This window comes from Fusarium subglutinans (assembly GCF_013396075.1).
Source record: "Fusarium subglutinans strain NRRL 66333 chromosome Unknown NRRL66333_c0000113, whole genome shotgun sequence".
In the NCBI taxonomy this organism is placed as follows: domain Eukaryota; kingdom Fungi; phylum Ascomycota; class Sordariomycetes; order Hypocreales; family Nectriaceae; genus Fusarium; species Fusarium subglutinans.
Window position 1 is genome coordinate 103,180 of NW_023502176.1, and position 18,195 is coordinate 121,374.

At 49.4% G+C, this 18,195-nt stretch overlaps 3 protein-coding genes across 3 annotated transcripts; 1 reads left to right on the forward strand and 2 right to left on the reverse strand.

Moving 5' to 3' along the window:
- Window positions 1-131: 131 nt before the first annotated feature.
- Window positions 132-1,601, reverse strand: FSUBG_8330 (monocarboxylate transporter 4; the record flags this gene model as incomplete). Its single annotated transcript, XM_036686728.1, has 3 exons — window positions 132-349; window positions 416-710; window positions 768-1,601. 3 exons carry the CDS (start codon window positions 1,599-1,601, stop codon window positions 132-134), a joined length of 1,347 nt encoding a protein of 448 aa, XP_036536187.1.
- A 2,480-nt stretch (window positions 1,602-4,081) lies between these two features.
- FSUBG_8331 (C6 finger domain protein) lies at window positions 4,082-6,057 on the reverse strand (the record flags this gene model as incomplete). The annotated part of the gene is made up of 2 exons (XM_036686729.1): window positions 4,082-5,227; window positions 5,290-6,057. The coding sequence occupies 2 exons, from the start codon at window positions 6,055-6,057 to the stop codon at window positions 4,082-4,084; spliced, it is 1,914 nt and encodes a 637-aa protein (XP_036536188.1).
- A 6,947-nt stretch (window positions 6,058-13,004) lies between these two features.
- FSUBG_8332 (cyclin B3) lies at window positions 13,005-15,164 on the forward strand (the record flags this gene model as incomplete). The annotated part of the gene is made up of 4 exons (XM_036686730.1): window positions 13,005-13,016; window positions 13,149-14,228; window positions 14,282-14,821; window positions 14,877-15,164. The coding sequence occupies 4 exons, from the start codon at window positions 13,005-13,007 to the stop codon at window positions 15,162-15,164; spliced, it is 1,920 nt and encodes a 639-aa protein (XP_036536189.1).
- Window positions 15,165-18,195: the final 3,031 nt, after the last annotated feature.

Consider the following 18,195-nt stretch of genomic DNA (forward strand, 5'->3'; position numbering starts at 1 on the left):
GGCCTTTGATATATTCTATTCACTTTAAACGTCACCATTTACTTGTTGCCTTACTTAAGAGTCCATGCATACTTATTCAATCACAAGTACCGAATCGTTGTATTCTTGTACATGCCCAATCTGTTTTTCTCTTATTTCTTTTTCATCAGAACAAATCCGGTTGACGCAACTCTAGATGAAGCAATCATGAGAGCCCCAAACAAAAACACAGTACCACCCCAAATCTGTGCATATACAAAATTACCATTCGATTTATCCAGGATGGCACCAGCAGTCGGTGGTCCAGCCAAACTAGCAAATGCAGAAATCGTCTGAACCATACCGAAGCGAGTACCCATCTTGCGAGGATCTTAATTACTTAGTCAGTCATGTACAACAGAACAAACAGCAAAGCAAAAGTCGGCGGATCTCTTACCTTTGGTCAAGCTCGCATTAGCACCAACAAATGTTCCCTGACACGCGCCGTTCACGAATCCAAAGAAGACGCAGAAAGCGTACATACCGGCGACGGACTTGACGCCAATCCAGCAGTACACCATGACGCTGAGTGCAGTCATCCCAATAAGAAATGCGTTTATCGGTCCCAAGATATTGTCTGCCAGGTATCCCATTATAGGCCGCGCAGGAATACTCATTGCGTTCACAATCAGTAGCAAGCTGACAGCTTCAACTGCTGTAAACCCGATTACGTTGCGAGCATAAACATTGATCTGTTTACTGTTAGCGACAATAACGCAGTACAGCTAGTCTCGAAAGGAGCCACTTACATAAAAGAAACCAAAGTATAATGCATAAAAGTTCAGAAACGCGCCCAGCACGAACAATAAATAGGGGAGTTCCCTGAAGGCCTCCCATTCTATCAAGGGCCCTGATTTTCTCGGAGCGAGGTACGGCTTTAATATGAGATTTGCGGCAACTATCAAGACGAAAGCGACGAAACCAGCACAGCGGACGGCCCATGGGAAGCCGATTTGTGGAATGAGATATTGGAGAGTGGCAGGGAAAATGATGGAACCCAGCCCAGTGCCCGTAGCAGCCAGCGCCAGAGCAAATGCCTTCTTGGCTTTGAAATAAGAACCAACAACAGTCACAGCAGGCATGAATAGCAAGGCTAAGCCGATACCTGTGCAGACACCCTGGGAGATGAATATTTGCCAATACTCTTTACACAGGCTGGTCATGAACGTTCCCAAGATAGCCAGGAAGCTTCCGAAGGCGACAGTCTCTCTGGTATATCCAGCATCGGCAAGACGGCCGGCTGGGCCACAGAACGCGAACGTCAGGAAAGTCTGGCAGGAACCGATCCAAGAGATTTGTGACGAAGGCAATCCAAGCGATTCTTCATAATGAAGCTGGTATACACCAAAGGAGGCGGGGTAGCCCCATGCCAAGCAATTGATGAAGACACCAGCAAGAACTTGGGACCAAGCTGTGAACCCTCCATCTGGTGGGTCGAAGCTTTCAGGATCAAAGACCGGCGGAGGGGCGTTTGTATTTGAAATAGTGTGATGGAGGTTCTGAGGGTCCTCGGGATTGCCTTCAGAGGGGCAAGGTGACGACTGCCTCCGAGTTGGCGTCTGCTCTACATCCTTGCCAAACATTGTTGATACGATAAAGTGTATGGTATTAAGGTCTATTCCATTGATATGCTATAGCATGGACTGGCCAGCAAGTAGTAGAATTTGGAGGTTGCTGGGCATGGTTTCGGGGTTATTCAACTGGGGCAGCTGTCAACTATATATGTCCTGGTGTCTGCCCCATCCCGATCAGAGTCGGATTCCTTAATAATTGAGTCAAAGATTTTCGAAGGGCGCAATTCCATGGTCGCTTGCCGATATCGCGCCCCACAAACCCCAGATCGGGTCACCATAGTTGTTGCTCTCAATTTCAGTCAACATCATTTGCTGACCTAGTTATGGTGAATCATGGGGTTACGCTTCTAACAACCAACCGCGCCCTTCGATTACAATCGGTGACTAGTTCAAACAAAGCCGGACTTACAGGTAGCACGGCATAAGTATATTACATGCTTTCCATCAGTAAGCCACCTTGTTGACAGAAAGGCTTTCGACAAACCGGCCTTAACGAAAAGTATACATGAACTTGATCGATGTCAACAATCGAGTTAGAAATGAAGTAAAATACTCCCAAACGAGTATCATTTTTCAGTATCAGCCAATAGATTATCTGAAAATACCGCCATATGTGAACAAAAAGAAAGGAAAAGCATTGCCGTTACTTCATGTTCAGGGTAACCTCAGCCGGTCGCCCCACTAACCGCCGACGAACCGATCCCCACCGACCCCCGCTCCGATGGCCTGCTGTGTTTATATCCGGAGTCGGAAGTCCGTTGGTCTGGCGCGTGGGGCCAATGAAACGTCTCCGAAAAAGTCACAGGTGGTCGCGGCCGGAGCCGGCGCCAGGGGTCAAGATAAACAACGATAATTGATGGCGGATTCCTGTGCGACTGCTGAAGAGTTTGCGCCGTTCATGAAATAAGCTATTGTTGTTATGCTGGATGGATGCTTGAAACGTCATGATAGCATAAACTTAGGCATTGACTTTGAGATAAACACAACTAACTTACTGTTCAGAAACGGCACAACCCGCATCTCAAATTTTAAGCATATACCGGTGCTCGAGTTAAACGCACAACTGAATAACTTGGAGGTTGATTATTTTATTATGTCAACTAACATCAATGCCCTAGTCAGCCAAAACAGAAACCAAAAAGCTCGACAAGAAATTACCCCGCGCTCGTGATGGAGGGGTAAAAACAACAATGGCGGTAAAGAGATATATGATGTAAGGCTGTCACGTGAGACCAGATGCCGCCCAACGGCCAATCGGCTTATAGATTGTCTCCATATCGGCAAAAGGTGGGGCGGGAACGGCACGCTAGCTCAGGTTTTGATGGTGGGGGGGCAGCCGATTTGCGGTAGGGTGTAGAATAGACCACAATATTGTGATATATTGAGTCGGAATATACTTGTTGGGAAAAAAGGGCTCGAGGTGGAGGTGCAGTTTTGTGAGGCGTGATACAGAAGTCTCACTCTCAATGTTGCAATTGACCGTTTCGGGGCATTTCGGCAAACGAACTTTCGGGCTTCCACTGTCGCGAAACGGCCTCAAAACACAAGCCTTCGTCAATATCAGCAATCAATATTTAAATATTCCTCGAAACATTGGTAAAGCGGTCGCGCAATACCAGAATGCATGGCCTATCATTTTGAAGACGTTATATGAGCTGCGCATTACGGTAGCCCGTGTCGCACACTTTCAATTCACGCGCACTGATGAACCTAATTAATCGCAGGCATGTTGTATGAAGTTAGTTGCGTACAACAAGATATAGAAAAGTCGCTAGAAAACAGAATAACATATCGGAAACATTTGGCCTTTTGCCACATTAACCCGTTCCTTTGCGTGGCCGGTGTGGCATCCAGACAGCATCTCTTTTAAGTCATGCATCTCGATCAGAATGCGCCTCAAGTACGCATACGATAAACCTTCCATATACCGTTCCTGTCCTTCCTTCTAAACCTTGGGAGATTTTCCAAGCACCACGCCCCTTGTTCCCCACCGTATCGCACCTTTTTTGAGTGGTTTGCCTTGTGGAACTGCCGTCCACAAATCCATCGCGATTCAGACGTGGCTGACCGTCAACCTCATTGTGCCCGGAGGCAACCAAAACAATGTTGAATCGGAGGAAAAAGATTTTTTGTTAAAAAAAGACACTCGACAACTCCTACATCTTGTCTCAAAACGCCGTATAAGGAGTGTAATGGCCGAACGGCCGTCGTTATTACATCCTCCTGAGTATCATCATGAGTGCTGCCCTCTCGCCTGCAAGCTAGAAGAACCAGGGAAAACATAAAAAAGAAAACATCTGAGTGCATGGCCCATTTGTTGGTAAACCGTTGGGACCCATTGGGAGATTTGTACAAGTCATTCATGCCACATCGACAAAGATGACAAGTAAGCCGACAACAACGCCAGTAAAACTGCTGTGTCAAAGCTCAAAGACCAGTATATACGACAAAATTGAAAACCTTCAGGCAGTGTAACTGAAGCCAGGCGCTCATCGCTTGCGCTTCTTGGACTTATCCATTGTCATGGCAGCAGCCGCGATGGGTGCAGCGGGTAATAGCGCAGGTTGGACAACGGCGGTGACCTCATCCTTCTTGATGGGCACTCCCATGTGACGACCGTATCGACCCTTTCGGCCGTTGCCCTCATCCTCACTAATGCACTGGTCTGCCGACAGGCCAGCATCGCGACAGCGCCCGCAAGGCCTTTGGCGATCACAGCCCTTCTTGCTCTTTCTGCAACGTTGGCAGCGAGGTTTGGTGGAAAGATCAGGCTGGTCATCCTCGCCAGGGGCAAGGGAAGCCTGTCCGGTAGACGCGATGGACTGCTTTCGCGAAGGGGGCATAGAAGCCGGGGACATTGGGCCACTTGGGACAGGGGGCAGCTTCTTACCCTTGACGCCAGTAGAGGGACGGGCAGTCTTGGAGGACTTGGCCGATGGTGCTTTAGAAACAGAGGCAGATGCCTTAGGTTTAGCAGAGGCTTTCTGAGCCTTGCCAGGCTTGCTCTTGCCAGTGGAGAGCAGAGACTCGTCAGCGCCATCCTCATAGTCAGCATCGTCTCCACTAACTTCGGCGCTTTCAGGGGGTGGCATGAAGTGCGACTCGGTAGTCTGATAGACATTGCCAACAGTGCTGGAAATATCTAGCTTCTGGCGTCGCGCAGGAGGCAATTCGGTCTCACTCTCGCTTTCGCCATCACTAGTAGCGCCAGTAGAGGATGCAGCATCGGCTCTGCCACTAAATGTATCATCGAGAGTAGAAGCAGAGGTTCGGCCGTGGGAGACATTGGACATATCACCAAGTCGCATCAGCTGGATAGCAACGTCCTTGTCCTCTTCAGACACACAACTGCCAATAGTTGGGTCGGGAGTAGGAAGAATTCCCATGGCGCTACTGGTGTATCCGCCACTGTTTCGGTTGCGGCGATCGGGTCCCGGGGTTGAGTAGAGATTGGGATGCGTGATGCCATGTGAATAACCTTGGGGCGACTGCATAGGGCGGGGGTTTATGAAGGGATTTTGATGAGGCTGCACGAATGGCATTGCGGGGCGATGAGGCTCAGCTCGGCGAGCAGGAGATACTGAAGGATTCGATGTCGCCGCAGGCATCTGGGGCGGTGCGAACAATGGAAGTTCCTGTAGGCCGACGTTGTCAGTTTCTCTGAGCCCGCCTTGTCAAAATGGCGGTCTCCACTTACCGAGCTTTCGAACTTGGCCCTCTTACGACGGCCACCTTCAACAATGTTCTCGACACTGATATCAGTAGTAGGTAGTTGGTCCTTGTTCTTTCCAGATGTCGAGTCATGCTCATCATTGCTGCTGTAGCCGTTTATACTGTCGCTGTATAGTTCGGTATGACTCCGAGAAGCAGAAGCTCGGGTCTTGGAGGAACGAGAACGACCCTTCTTCCCATTTGTGCTGGCAGAAGCACTTCTTCGGCCACGAGCAGTGTTGGGGGACGGGCTTCGTCTCCGTGATGTCCGAGAGCTGGGCCTGGACAACTCTTGGGGAAAGCGCTGAGCCTGAGTGGCAGTATAGCCATTGTCGCTGTAGTAAGGGTGGGTGCCAACTGATGAGTTATGGTAAGGGTGGGGAGAATACGCAGTTGCATTCGCCGGAGGCTCCTCTATAACCCTGACGTATACTACCATATTGTTTCGAAAGTTCTCGTACCGTGCAATAAGAGTGTTCCCAAGATCATCTTCGAAACTGACTCCCTTTGACCCGGTCGGACCCGAGTACAGACCATAAAAGTTCTTTACGGTAGTGACAATGGAGTCCGTTGTGTCGTGGGGGTATATTTGCACTCGCATTGGCAAGCGCGCACGGCAATGGGGGGATTCGAGAAACAATAGCTCAAATGCGACGTTCTTGGGTGTTGATGTCTGTTGGGGTGAAACACTGCCGCCATTTGAGGACGCTCCAGAAGGAACGATAGCAGTGTTGAGAGGCGACATTGAGGCCATTGTGAAGCTGACAGGATGTTTATTGTGTCGATAGAGATGGACGTTGTAGAATTGATGGGAGTAGTTGGGTTGATGGGTTTCAGAGTGGTGTTTGCGGGCTTTGCCTGGGATAGACTGGGCCCGGCCCTGTTCACGACAAGATCGCTCAACAGTACGCTCAATGCTATATGCGACGGTCAGGGACCAGAAAAGCAGACAAGACAAGATGTGTAAAAAGCGATGTCAAAACGTAGATGAAGAATCAAGGGATAATCAACATCTACGCCGTAGGCGGTAAGCGCCGAGTCTTGTGTGTCTGTGTGGTCTCAGGCTTTGGACTTGCGGTGCGTGTGACGACGATGAACGGTGGAGGGTTTTCGTTAGAACGACAGCGACGGTAAAAAGATCGATATGCTGTTTGTTTCGAAGCCTGTTAGCAACTGCGGAACGGCTGGATGGTCTGAGGAACTGCCGATTAGACGATGAAGAGGAACCCTCGAGCAGAGGATGGGTAGGTTGATGGTCGGGGCAGTCTGGCGCTTCTTGGGACGGGGACAACGGATGAAGCAGAGAGGACATGAACTTGGGGACTCAGGATGGAAGAGGGGAGAATCGGGGCCTCGAGATTGGGTCTCGATGGGGATCGCGCACAATAACACAGGCGATGGGACTTACCAGAGAGGTCTTGATCCGTGTTGGGATGGTTGTGGCGGCGTTGAAGAGTCGGCAAGAGGATGTGCATGAGGAAAAGAGGAGCCAGACCAGACGAGACAAGAGAGGTTGTTGAATTTGAACGGAGCTGTGCTCACTAACACGAGAACACTCCGTTTAGGGGGGTTAAGCGTTAAGAACTCCTGAAGGAGGCCTGGAAATGAGGACAGTAGGCCGCTAGACACGGCCCTGGACAGCGTGCGGCAACCTGTAATTACAGCGCCTGGGCCAGAAGTTAGGGATAGGGAGACATGGCTGATGGCTGAAATTGAGCCAGGGCTGGTTGGATGGCTTGCCCTGAGGGGAGGGGACTCATTGCCCAGGACCCATCCATTGTGGTTCCTCGCCGATGAACCCGAGCATCTATTCAAGGAACTGCCATGACGTGCCTCTAATCTCGGTATTATTGTGGCAGATACCGTGGAAAGGTAGCTTGATACTTATAATAGACACTGTAGTTTTGCTTTTGGTTTCTACGTTGTGATGGACTTCAGGGGAAAAGAGGGCGCATTCTCGATTCCTCCCGCGCGAACGAACCTAGAAAAGCGGATGCGGCGGTGCAGATGCGCAGCGCAAACTGATCAGTATCTTCTTGCGCGCACGTCGCATACGCTACAGTTTCGATTCGTTGAGCAATCTCGAGTCGCTTGACAAAATTATTACAATACAAGCTCTCCATCTGAATCTCATCTGCGACTCCTCACAGGCTTTGAAACCTATGCGGGCCAGTTATCAGAATTGGTTGCAAGGACCTGGGCAGCCATATGTCGATCCCCCAGCAGCAAAGCAAGGCGCATATTCGGGTCTTTATACGGTGCTGATGAGCCTTCGCAACGGCCATCTCTTGTTTAGACTCGTCGCAAGGTTACAAATCTGGGCCAAAAGGTTCAGGGACAGGCCGGTGAGCAAAGCGAAAGTAATGCGCCAGTCTTAATTCTAGATATTGAGCTGCGTAGGACCTGTCGCTTTCAGTTGAATATTGGCTCCATATCGCCGAGCACCATGACGGACTGACAGTGCATGCATGGGTTGTCCATTTCAGCGGATCCTGGGAACCTTGGATTGCTGGCTTCCTTTCCCTCCCGAAACTCTCACTCGAGCGCTGGCTATTGCTACGGAGTATGGTCTCATCGGCCACTCACGATCCATCGACTGCTAGCTACATATCCATCGCTCCAAGAAGCGACCCAAGTTAGGCTAGCCACTGGTCGTTGGCGACCAACAACTGTGACCGTACTCCCAATGGAAAAGAATCCTCAAGCCCAGCCCCTCTTGATCCAGTGTCTCTGACACTTGTCGGTGGCCTCGTGTGAGTCTGTGACTGTTGACGACCCTCACCTCCAATCCAAATGTGGTGTGGTTAGTCTAAGAAGAGGGGACAACGAACAACAACCACTGCAGTGGTTCCCGCTAGCTTCTGCTGATAGTGTACTGTACATAGTCCATACCGTAGGTAGAATATGCTCAGCGACATCGCTTGTTGAGCTGCGATCGCGCGCACACACGCACACTTTACCTGCGAATTCCTCCTCCGCGCTCCAATGGGAGTGTGCGAAGCCTGTCCAGGGTTCAATGCGACCTCAATCAGGGCTTGTTACAGATGTTAGACTCTAGCGCAAAGTTGTCAGTCATGATACAATTGATCTCTCTGGATAGGGCTAGCAATGAAGACTCCATGGTCTGAAGATTCAGTCATAACTTTCGAAACAGTAGAAGGGATGCTGAGAGGAACCTTCTTGAGGTCGACACGCTGAGAAAGCGGAGAGCTCTCGATTCAACGGCTCAGAGATGTCTGAGCTGGTGGTTGCAACAGATCATCAGCAGCCAATCGCACTGATTCTCATGGTCGACCGAGCTGGGACCTGTCTAGACTGATCATGTGTCGAAGTAAGCTTGGCACACGGTAAGCATCACGAACGGTCTGTGTTAACGAGGAAATTTTGAGAGCTTGAAAGGCGATAATAGGCCATCTTGGAATACTTTAAGTCCTTCACTGTATGGATAAGTTTCAAGAATAATATTGAGATGTCGCTGTGCCCTCGAAGATGCAATATGAGAGACACCCCTTTGTGGCGCTCTTGATTATGACACCTTGATGTTCCAGTTTGTTTGGTACTACTATCGAACACTTATTACCCGACAAGATTCTTATGATATGGACAGCAAAGTATTCGGTGCGCTTCGATCCCACATAATAAAGCAACAATGTCATACAGGTCCGTCTGATGCGTAATTCAGCGACTAAGGAGTGAAGTTGCGCCAGTTCATTATCGACTTGCGCTTCATGATGGCCATTGACCACTCCGAGGGATGATGCGCTTAGCTTGCGAATGATTCTGAGACAAACGAAATCCAAGCGTCAAGAGCCCAGCCAGCCTCTGTGTGCCAGGCGCATACCTCCAAAGTCCCGAAGCACTCAAAATAGAAGCACAATAGTCGTTCCCGCTGAGTAGAGATGACGCTGAAGAATGGAACTGCGTTTGTTCAGAACCTCAGTCAATTGCGTTGGCATTACATTCATCCTCGTCACCCACCAACAGGAACAGCCAATTGTCCGTGTCATGATAACCCTCGTTCGGCGCCTGGGCCCGGTCGATCAATTTCCCTTCTCTGGGGTTTCATCTTGAACCGTTCAGGCAGCGGTCGCAGCGGTCGCAGCGATTAGCTCGCGGCGTACGAGGGACGAGAAAGATGGTGGAATGGCATCTTGGATTGGACCTTGGCCACACGTTCGGCTTGTTTTGTTTCAGCATGAGGCCAGAGCACGCGTGAACGTGAATGTGAGTGAACGTGGAGGTAACTGTGGATGTGGATGATGGTGCCATGGATCCGTTGTGATGGCGGCACCCCAATTGGTCTCTTTACTGGTCTGACAGAGACTGAATAGTTTCAATCCGACCTCAAGTATGTTGTTTATTATTCTCTACCACGTCTAATCTATTCAACTGTACTGTATATCAGAGTCGTGGACCCTTGGAATGGCCACAGTTCAAAAGGTAATACACCAACCAGAGCATGCATATTAAGGGCCCCCAAGGACCCGTGACTGACTAGGTAGTCCGGAACATGCATATCCTGAACAAGCCAAGCAGACCCTTGCCACATGTTGCGATCCAGAGATGCGCAATGCGCTGCATGATATCTTTTCGCATTACCTTCTATAGTGTAGATCTCATAACGCAAGCTTCTAACCAACTTGATGATAATGTCGCAGTAAATGCGCCGTCCAGAACTAAAGCGCGCATCCCGTATCTCGTCTCTGTGTCGCACAGCGTTACATTGAGAGTAAAAAGCATGCGATGCGCCCATCGTCCATCAAGCATGACGCTTGCGCGCACGCTGTCACCGCCCCGCCCCGAATTATCCACGTTTGGATGCGCTGGCGCAAAATCTAGGTGATCGTGGTCAACAACAACAAAAAAAAAACAGATGCGACAAGGAAAGGCTCCATCGACCGAATCAGCGTTCGTCACAGCCCAGTCTGGAGTTATGAGACGAGCCTGGGCCGTGGTCACATCATCTCCAGATGTCTCTCGGATTTGTCTTCCACGAGACTCCAAGGCTCCGCCATCAGCTTCTAGGCTGGGACTACTTGTGACAAGCGAGATAGGTAGATAATATACCTATTCGATATCAAGGTGGCAGGGCCTATCCGATTTGCTCTCGCGATCAGCAGCATGTCAGGGCGCCGCGCACAAAAGATACGGTGTGTGTATCTGTGACCTACAACCCTTGTTCGTCTGCCTGTGTAGTCTATTTTGTCTATCAAGAACGAGATTCGGCATTTATCCATACATTTGTACACGATTTGCTCTGGCAGAAACTTATCTGCATTCAGATCAAACTGCGCCTAATAATATGATATATTGCTCACAGGCTCACTCCTTATCACCACCCACCCAACTCGTTTCTTTGGCATGTGGCGTCGCTAGATTCCCATTACGTCCCTCGGACCTTTGCTTCTGTTTCTCATGTCCATGTGCCCAACGGATTAGCCGCTATTTGCACCCGTTAGGTCATCCTCAAATTCCGGGGCACAAAGTGGCACAGTCCGATGCCAAAAAGGTTGCCCAGAGTCCTGATGCGACTGTGTCGCGACTACCTAGGCAACTTGGGTCTTGGTATATAGAAGTAAATTGAATATAGCATTAGGAGGAAAATAAGGGAAACTCACTTTGTTACGTCGTGATCGGGACGGTATTTGGACCAACAATCGCCACTGTGATGCTATAGGGTTATTTGCGACTGACGTCGCAGTTTTATGAGCTACCACACCTTTGCGAGTCCAGCCGTTTTGTGTTTCGTCGCTCTTGGGGTACCTTGCAATTACCAATGTCATCTGTATTGGAATCATATGCCAATTATATCTTACAGGTTGACGATCTAAATATGGTTACTCGTTGCGTTCAACCAATTCAACGAATACAAACGTTCTCCCAAGACTACACATTCATAGTTTAGAGAACCTGTCGACCCCAGAAGATTCTGGCCAAATGACACTGATGACACTACAATATCTCATCGATCGAAATGTGAAAAATGGTGGCGTAGTGTTGGTCTTAGGTGGAGCTTGCGTGGCGGGCTGTCTTGCTCGACCATGATGGAGACATCGCATGACAGTAAAACAAGCGCAGATATTGGCGTGCTTCTAACTGACACCTGCCATAGTATTGCATCGCTGGTCCAGAGGGATAACCATATAGGGTAATTGAAATTTTGATATTACGAGACGTTTGTATTCGTTGGTGCAGACGAACTCGACTGTAATAGTCGACTGAGCGCAATTCCTGATGCTTCCTATCTGCACACAAAGTTGCGCATATCGGCGGGGAGGTAAGATTGGGCGACGGCGCGAATCGATGAATTGTCTCGGCGGTCTCGGAAAGGAAAGGGGAGGATGTGATCCTCCCTGATTCAATTCGCGACAGGTCTCGGCAGATTTTTTCTTCTTGGAGTACTATGAGGTTGTTAGAGATGCCGTTGAGTTTACGTGTGATCCAAGTCACGTGAGATCGTGCTTATTTGGCGTGCTCAGATACCTTGATAAGGCGCGGTAAAGATTATTGAGCAAATGTAATAAAGGCTGGGAAATTATGCCGCACAATAGAGAGATCGCTACATAAATTAAAGTGATTTGTACCTTCAAGATCCAGACACATATTATGTAGCTCTCATTTCTGTTTTAAATGTCTCAGACATCACATAAACGACGTCAGCGTCTTAAAGAACTTTTCAAGTGAGACGCGACGTAACTCGAGATAAGCTCGATAAGGCTATGCTATTCCAAAAACGGTATAGCGTCGAGAAAAGCGCCATCGCCGTGACGACAGGCTGGGAACGAGACAGGGCCTGGTGGCGGCCCGTGCGCCATCCCTCACCAGGCTTAGTGAGCTTGTTCTCCTCGAACTAAAGGGCCAAAAATAACGTCGTACCTGAGAGTTAGCAGCATAAACAAACAAACAAAATCTCATCTCCAGCAATAAGTGGGTACTTCTGGTCAGCGCTCCAATTAAGTCACAGCCTCTGCTCAGCACTGGCAAGGCATGAGGCTTCCACAACCATTCACGTTGTCCCGTTGCCCGTTGCACAGTTACGAACAGGATGTGGATGGATGTGCATGCTCTCCTCAGACCCAGCTCTTCGGAGGTACCTTTATTATTCCATCATCGCCGCATTCTCATCTGCTTTTGTTCTGTACCCTTTCATTCCCATTTTCCCTCCCTGAGTATTTAGGCTTCTAGTGCTGCCATCATCATCGCTGATCTCGACGAGCATCAGCTCAGTTCTACCAGGGCTAATCTCCCTGTCCAATGCCCCCCTGCGCGCCCGGGCCCCTAATCTCACGAACACCCACCAGTCCAAAGCTATTGCCTGCTGCTGCTTCTTTTGTTCCTACTGAGAAATAAAAACAACAACACCAAACACGCCTTGTTCACCAAGCTTCCCTCCCCGGCTCTCTCGTCATTCAATGTTCGACACAGCCTGAGATAGCATCCTAAACATACTGCGTGCAGTAGTCGATACCGAGAAGGGAAGAGTTATCACGGCTTGGCACTGCAAGCCGACCGTCGCCTGCCAACTGCCACCGCAACTGTAATTGCAGTATCTTAGATGATAAATCAACGCGCCGACTTCAAACACCCGAACATCCTTTCAGCATCCGTACGCGACTTTGACCACCAACATCCTATTAATCGCGTTCTTACCACCCCAAACAACCTTTTTCATACACGTAATCCTCAATTTTGAACGTCACTATGGACGCCAGGGTATGTTGTCATACAATATCTATCTCCCTGATTAGCTATCACCGTCAGTTGCCGTGACTTGGCGGCCATCTCTCCCTTGCATCACGATACATACCAGTACCCGTTGCAGAATTGTAAGCTAATATTTCTCAGCCTTTTCGACCTCGTGGCGCAGAAAACGCACCCCATCTTCAACAATCAAACAAGTCTTCAGGAAATATGGTACTGGCCAACACAAACACAGTAGCCGGTTTCCGTGGCCCAGCGAAGCGAGCTGCCTTCGGCGATATGACCAATGTTAGCAAGCAGGCTGTATACACTCGCGATGAAGGCAAATCGATCAAGGTTTTTGCATCGAATGGCGTGAACAACAACCACGGCGGCGCGCCGCTAAACAAGGAGAACGCTGTCTATAGCAAAGATTCTTTCTCTCGTCCCGCCCAAAGGCTAGCAAACATCTCGTCGACACGAACCGTCCTAGAAAATAAGCCATCTGACGCGAATAAGAAGACATCGCGTAACAACTTTCAAGAAACGTACGTGAGGAAAGATACCCACAATACCACCAAGGCTCCTGCTTCATCAACTCAGAATGCCCCTGCCCTTCAGCCTCGCCACTATAAGAGCCAACCTCAGCTCAAACCTCAGCAGCAGCAAGCTAGTCTGCGTCGCACCCAAAGCAAGCAGCTGGAAAAGATAGTGCCAAAAGCGGATGTTGAGCTCGCCTCTAATTCCTCTAACCCTGCTGTAATGTCGCTGCAGGAGGCTGAGTATCCCTACGACCAAGGTGCCTACCTTGATTCTATGTATCTCCCCATCGAGACTGGTGTCGACCTGGATATGCTTCAGAAGGAGGAATATCCCGAGTCACACATCAAGCTGCCTGAGATATCTGAGGAAGAACCTATTGTCCCCATCCCTTATGACCCCTCTGTCCCTGCCATGTCGGAGCCTGAAGAGTGCTGGGAGGAGGCTGATGACGAGGACTTTGATGACCAAGACCAAGCATACACAACAGCCCACTCAGTTCGCTCACGGGATATGACTGCCGGAGGTGCAACAGAAATTGTTCCACTGCCTCGTGTGACAGCTCGCGTTCAACGCGAACTTGAGGATGCACGTGAAGAGGTGGAGCGTACTCGCACACAAGACGAGGTTGAAGAAGAGCTTTGGGATGTCAGCATGGTTGCCGAGTATGGAGACGAGATTTTCGAGTATATGCGCGAGCTTGAGGTAAAGGGTCATGTCTGCCTTACTACAATCTCAAAACTAACAACATTTTGCAGATCAGAATGCTTCCTAACGCGCACTACATGGATAACCAAACCGAGATTCAGTGGTCAATGCGATCAGTCTTAATGGACTGGCTGGTACAGGTTCACAACCGATTTGGTCTCTTGCCTGAGACGCTTTTCCTAACAGTCAACTACATCGACCGTTTCCTTTCCCAAAAGATCGTCTCAATTGGCAAGCTTCAGCTTGTCGGTGCCACCGCAATCTTGGTAGCCTCCAAGTACGAAGAGATTAACTGTCCTTCTTTGGGTGAGATCGTCTACATGGTTGACAATGGTTACACTGCCGACGAAGTTCTGAAGGCCGAGCGTTTCATGCTTAGTATGCTGAGCTTCGAGCTGGGTTGGCCAGGGCCCATGAGCTTCTTGCGACGTGTTAGCAAAGCAGATGATTATGATCTTGAGACTCGAACCCTGGCCAAATACTTTCTGGAATTGACCATCATGGACGAGCGTTTCGTGGCATCCCCCCCTAGCTTCCTGGCTGCAGGTGCACATTGTCTTTCTCGACTCATTCTCAAGAAGGGTGACTGGGTAAGTTGGAGTCATGACCATGCTCATATATTATGCATGCTAACTTGCACTGCAGACTAAGCAGCATGTCTTCTACTCGGGCTATACCTGGAGTCAGTTGAAGAACTTGGTGACGATGATGATCGAATGCTGTGATCGTCCGGACCAGCACCACGCCGCCGTCTTCGAAAAGTATACGGACCGCCGGTACAAGGGAGCATCTTTGTTAGTGCAAGAAGCTCTCGATACTGGCTTCACTCTTCCTCACCAGCTATCTCCCGTTCGCCGAGAGCTTCAAGGGTATCGCGAAGCCAGTACTGAGTTGTCCATTGCGCAGCCCCAACTCATTCCCATTGAGGGATAAGAAGCCATCGTGACCCGGTTGGCACATGGTTGTGGGGGTTCTTTCTGGTGCATGGCGCCCATCAACTTCTCGCCGTTTCTTCTCTTCTCCAGCCTGGCGTCGAGCATTGCGGCCTGCCACACCGACGATTGAGGTGCTTTGACTCTTGTTGTCGTTGCGTTGATACTTGACCGGACCGGGGTATCTTTGGCACTTCAACCGGACCGGAACAGCATGTGCGGCCAGCTTCGGACAAGCCCTAATTATCTACCTCAGACTCTGTCTCGACACAAGCTACTGTTTTTTTCGCTCTTGGTTGGGCTTTTTTTTCCTTGCCCTACTCTTAAAGACGGTGGTTCTTTTTGACACGAACTGTTTACTAATACCCGGCCGGGGCTGGGCACAACACAACAACTTAATATGAGCGGCGACACCCCCCACATGCTATCCCCTGGACTCCTCTTCTCCATCAAACGCCTTGCGTCAACCCCAGACTCTCGAGCTTGTAGGGAGGGGAAAGCAGTGGAGGGAAAGGTACAAATACTGTATAACGACTCTGGATGACTGTTACGAATATCACGATTGTGCGACTGCGATTATATCATCTTTTATTGCCTATTTGGCTGGTTTAATACATTTTCGGAATTCGGCGTTTGCGGGAACGGTCTCCTCCACCACCATCAACTTACATACATGCGACTGCAAATATGCAATTGCAAGTGGGATATGGACTAGGGACGAAGGCGTATGGAGGATTCTTCAGGGTCCGTTGGGGGAGGCTGGCCTTTTGAGCGGTGGGGGGCTCACGACTTCAACCAGAATGGAGTCGACTATAGACCAGAGTAAGTGGGATGGAGATACAATCAGCCATGATCACCATTGCCACTATCGCCAGTAACCCCATAGGCCCCAAGTTTGCATTTACAGTAGCATATAGATTAGTAGAGGCTCTGGACGCGTGTATGGTATCTAATCCTCGATTCTCTTGTTTCAATATCGTCAATTGATGTTCCTTGTGCCTCTTAGTACGTCGGACCAGCGGCGCTTTGCATATGCTGCTTCAGTCCTAGGCTGGGGCATGTCTTTATCATGTTAAGGGGTTCTTCAACATTTTGCAAGGCGGGTTCTGTCTTCTAACATAAATGGCCCTCATTTGCCGGTCGACTTGTATAAATACCGAGATAGAACAACGTCGTGTAATGCATCTTGTAGGTCGCCTGAGTCAGAGAAGATATGATAATATCACATGACTTGTTATCTATATAAGTTTTTATCATGTAGAAGATCTATGCATACGGGACTAAAGAAAAAGATCACGAAACCTGCCGCTAACTTTAATCATATTGAGGAATACATTAAGGGCGAGCTTACCCCGACCCTAGCTTAAAAACCCCGACATTTCCCCACGGAGGATTCTCCTTTCCTATTGGGTATGAGCGCCCACTAACAAGACTAGAACAAGGGATAGTCTATATCTTAGGCTAGTCGTGGGAGTGCCCCAGGAAAGTTGCTCTGCGGTGACCGGGAATTCCCGGCATTTCGGGCTTCCGCAATACCATGGAGTCGTAAGAAGTAGACTCAAGTACCTACCAGACTACAGAGTACCTACTACTTACTTACTTACCTACCTATTTATACGAACTCCCCGTTGGCCCACGGATACCTAGGTAAGCCAGGGTTCTTGAAAGTGGCAGCAAGTATTCTGATAGGCGCGCGAGCAAGTTAGCCTTACAGATGATGGCAAACTGGCAATCGGGTCTGCAAGGTTACATGCCCTGATGGAGAAACCGAGGGTTAACAGTCTGGAAGATACAGCGAATCGTGGTAAAAATGGCTTCTGTTGGAGTTTCACCTTGGCCAGATTTGGTCAAAGAATAGCATTGAATAGTGCTCGTGACCCAGGTGTGCTTGAAGAAAGATTCCACTTGAAATGACCAGGTCCCAAGGCTGCACTAGAGAGTCCATCGGTACCATGTGACGTCTAAGAGATTTGAGGGAGGGCTTCTGTTATTCTGGAAACATGGATACCTGTCCGCTGTCGCAAGCGCGGGCAAACCCTCCGCGACTCCGAGTCTGGGGCACAGGATATCGTATATTAACTAGGCGAGAGCAGGTGAGTAAGAATTTACTCTGTACATCAGGAGCCTTTATTAAACACTATCAGGGGATCATCGTTAATGACTCCGTACCGAAGAATCTGTATGCCCTGCAGCATGATAGATTGCGCTACGGTCCAGCGGAACCGCGACGGCACATATGATTTTTCGACATTTCACATGAGAGACAAGGGACTCGCTCCTCCCACGTCAGAGAAGGCTGCGAGACCCGGAAGGGTAGAGGAAGATCTGGGCAACGAAGTATGACCTCTAAATCCAAACCCGGTCACTGGTTCAAGATCAGAAATGAAAGCCTTGCCGTCCATACACATCGTCAATACATCCATAGCATGAGAACGTCTTGTGCTGAGGATCGTTAATGAAAACAAAAATACATAGCTTGGACTGTGCTGAATCAAGCAGTTGGCGCTCCTCCGAACTCCGGTTAGGCGGGTCAGTCCTGGGGTCCATCTCCACAACGATATGCCACCCCGGGATCGGGGAAGGGAGCTTTCCCGGTGTTACGGAAGAGAAACGGCATTCTTCTGGAGAGACCATGCCCAATGGGTTTCCTTGTATACAGTTCATATCAGGTGTATATTCTCATAGCTACTGATATCTGTGCGAGTGTGAGGCGCTCAGGAGTCTGGCAGTTGACCATGATTCCCTTCTTGAGGCTCAACTTTTGAGGCAACCACTGATATCCAGGCTCGTTAAAAGACCTTGCCCAGGAGGTGCCCGGGATGTGCTAACTTGGAAGGGGTCCACAGATTAGATCCATTAGATGGATATGTATGCACGCCCACACGTAGAGGAGATGATGTATCTCAAGGTACCGTCACTTGAGCTGGCATTTGGTCGTTTCTGGGCTCCTTTGAGATCGTTGACTGATGCTGGCGACTCTTGTTGCTCTCGTGTCATTGGTGCATGCTCCTGAACTTGTCAATATGAGGCGG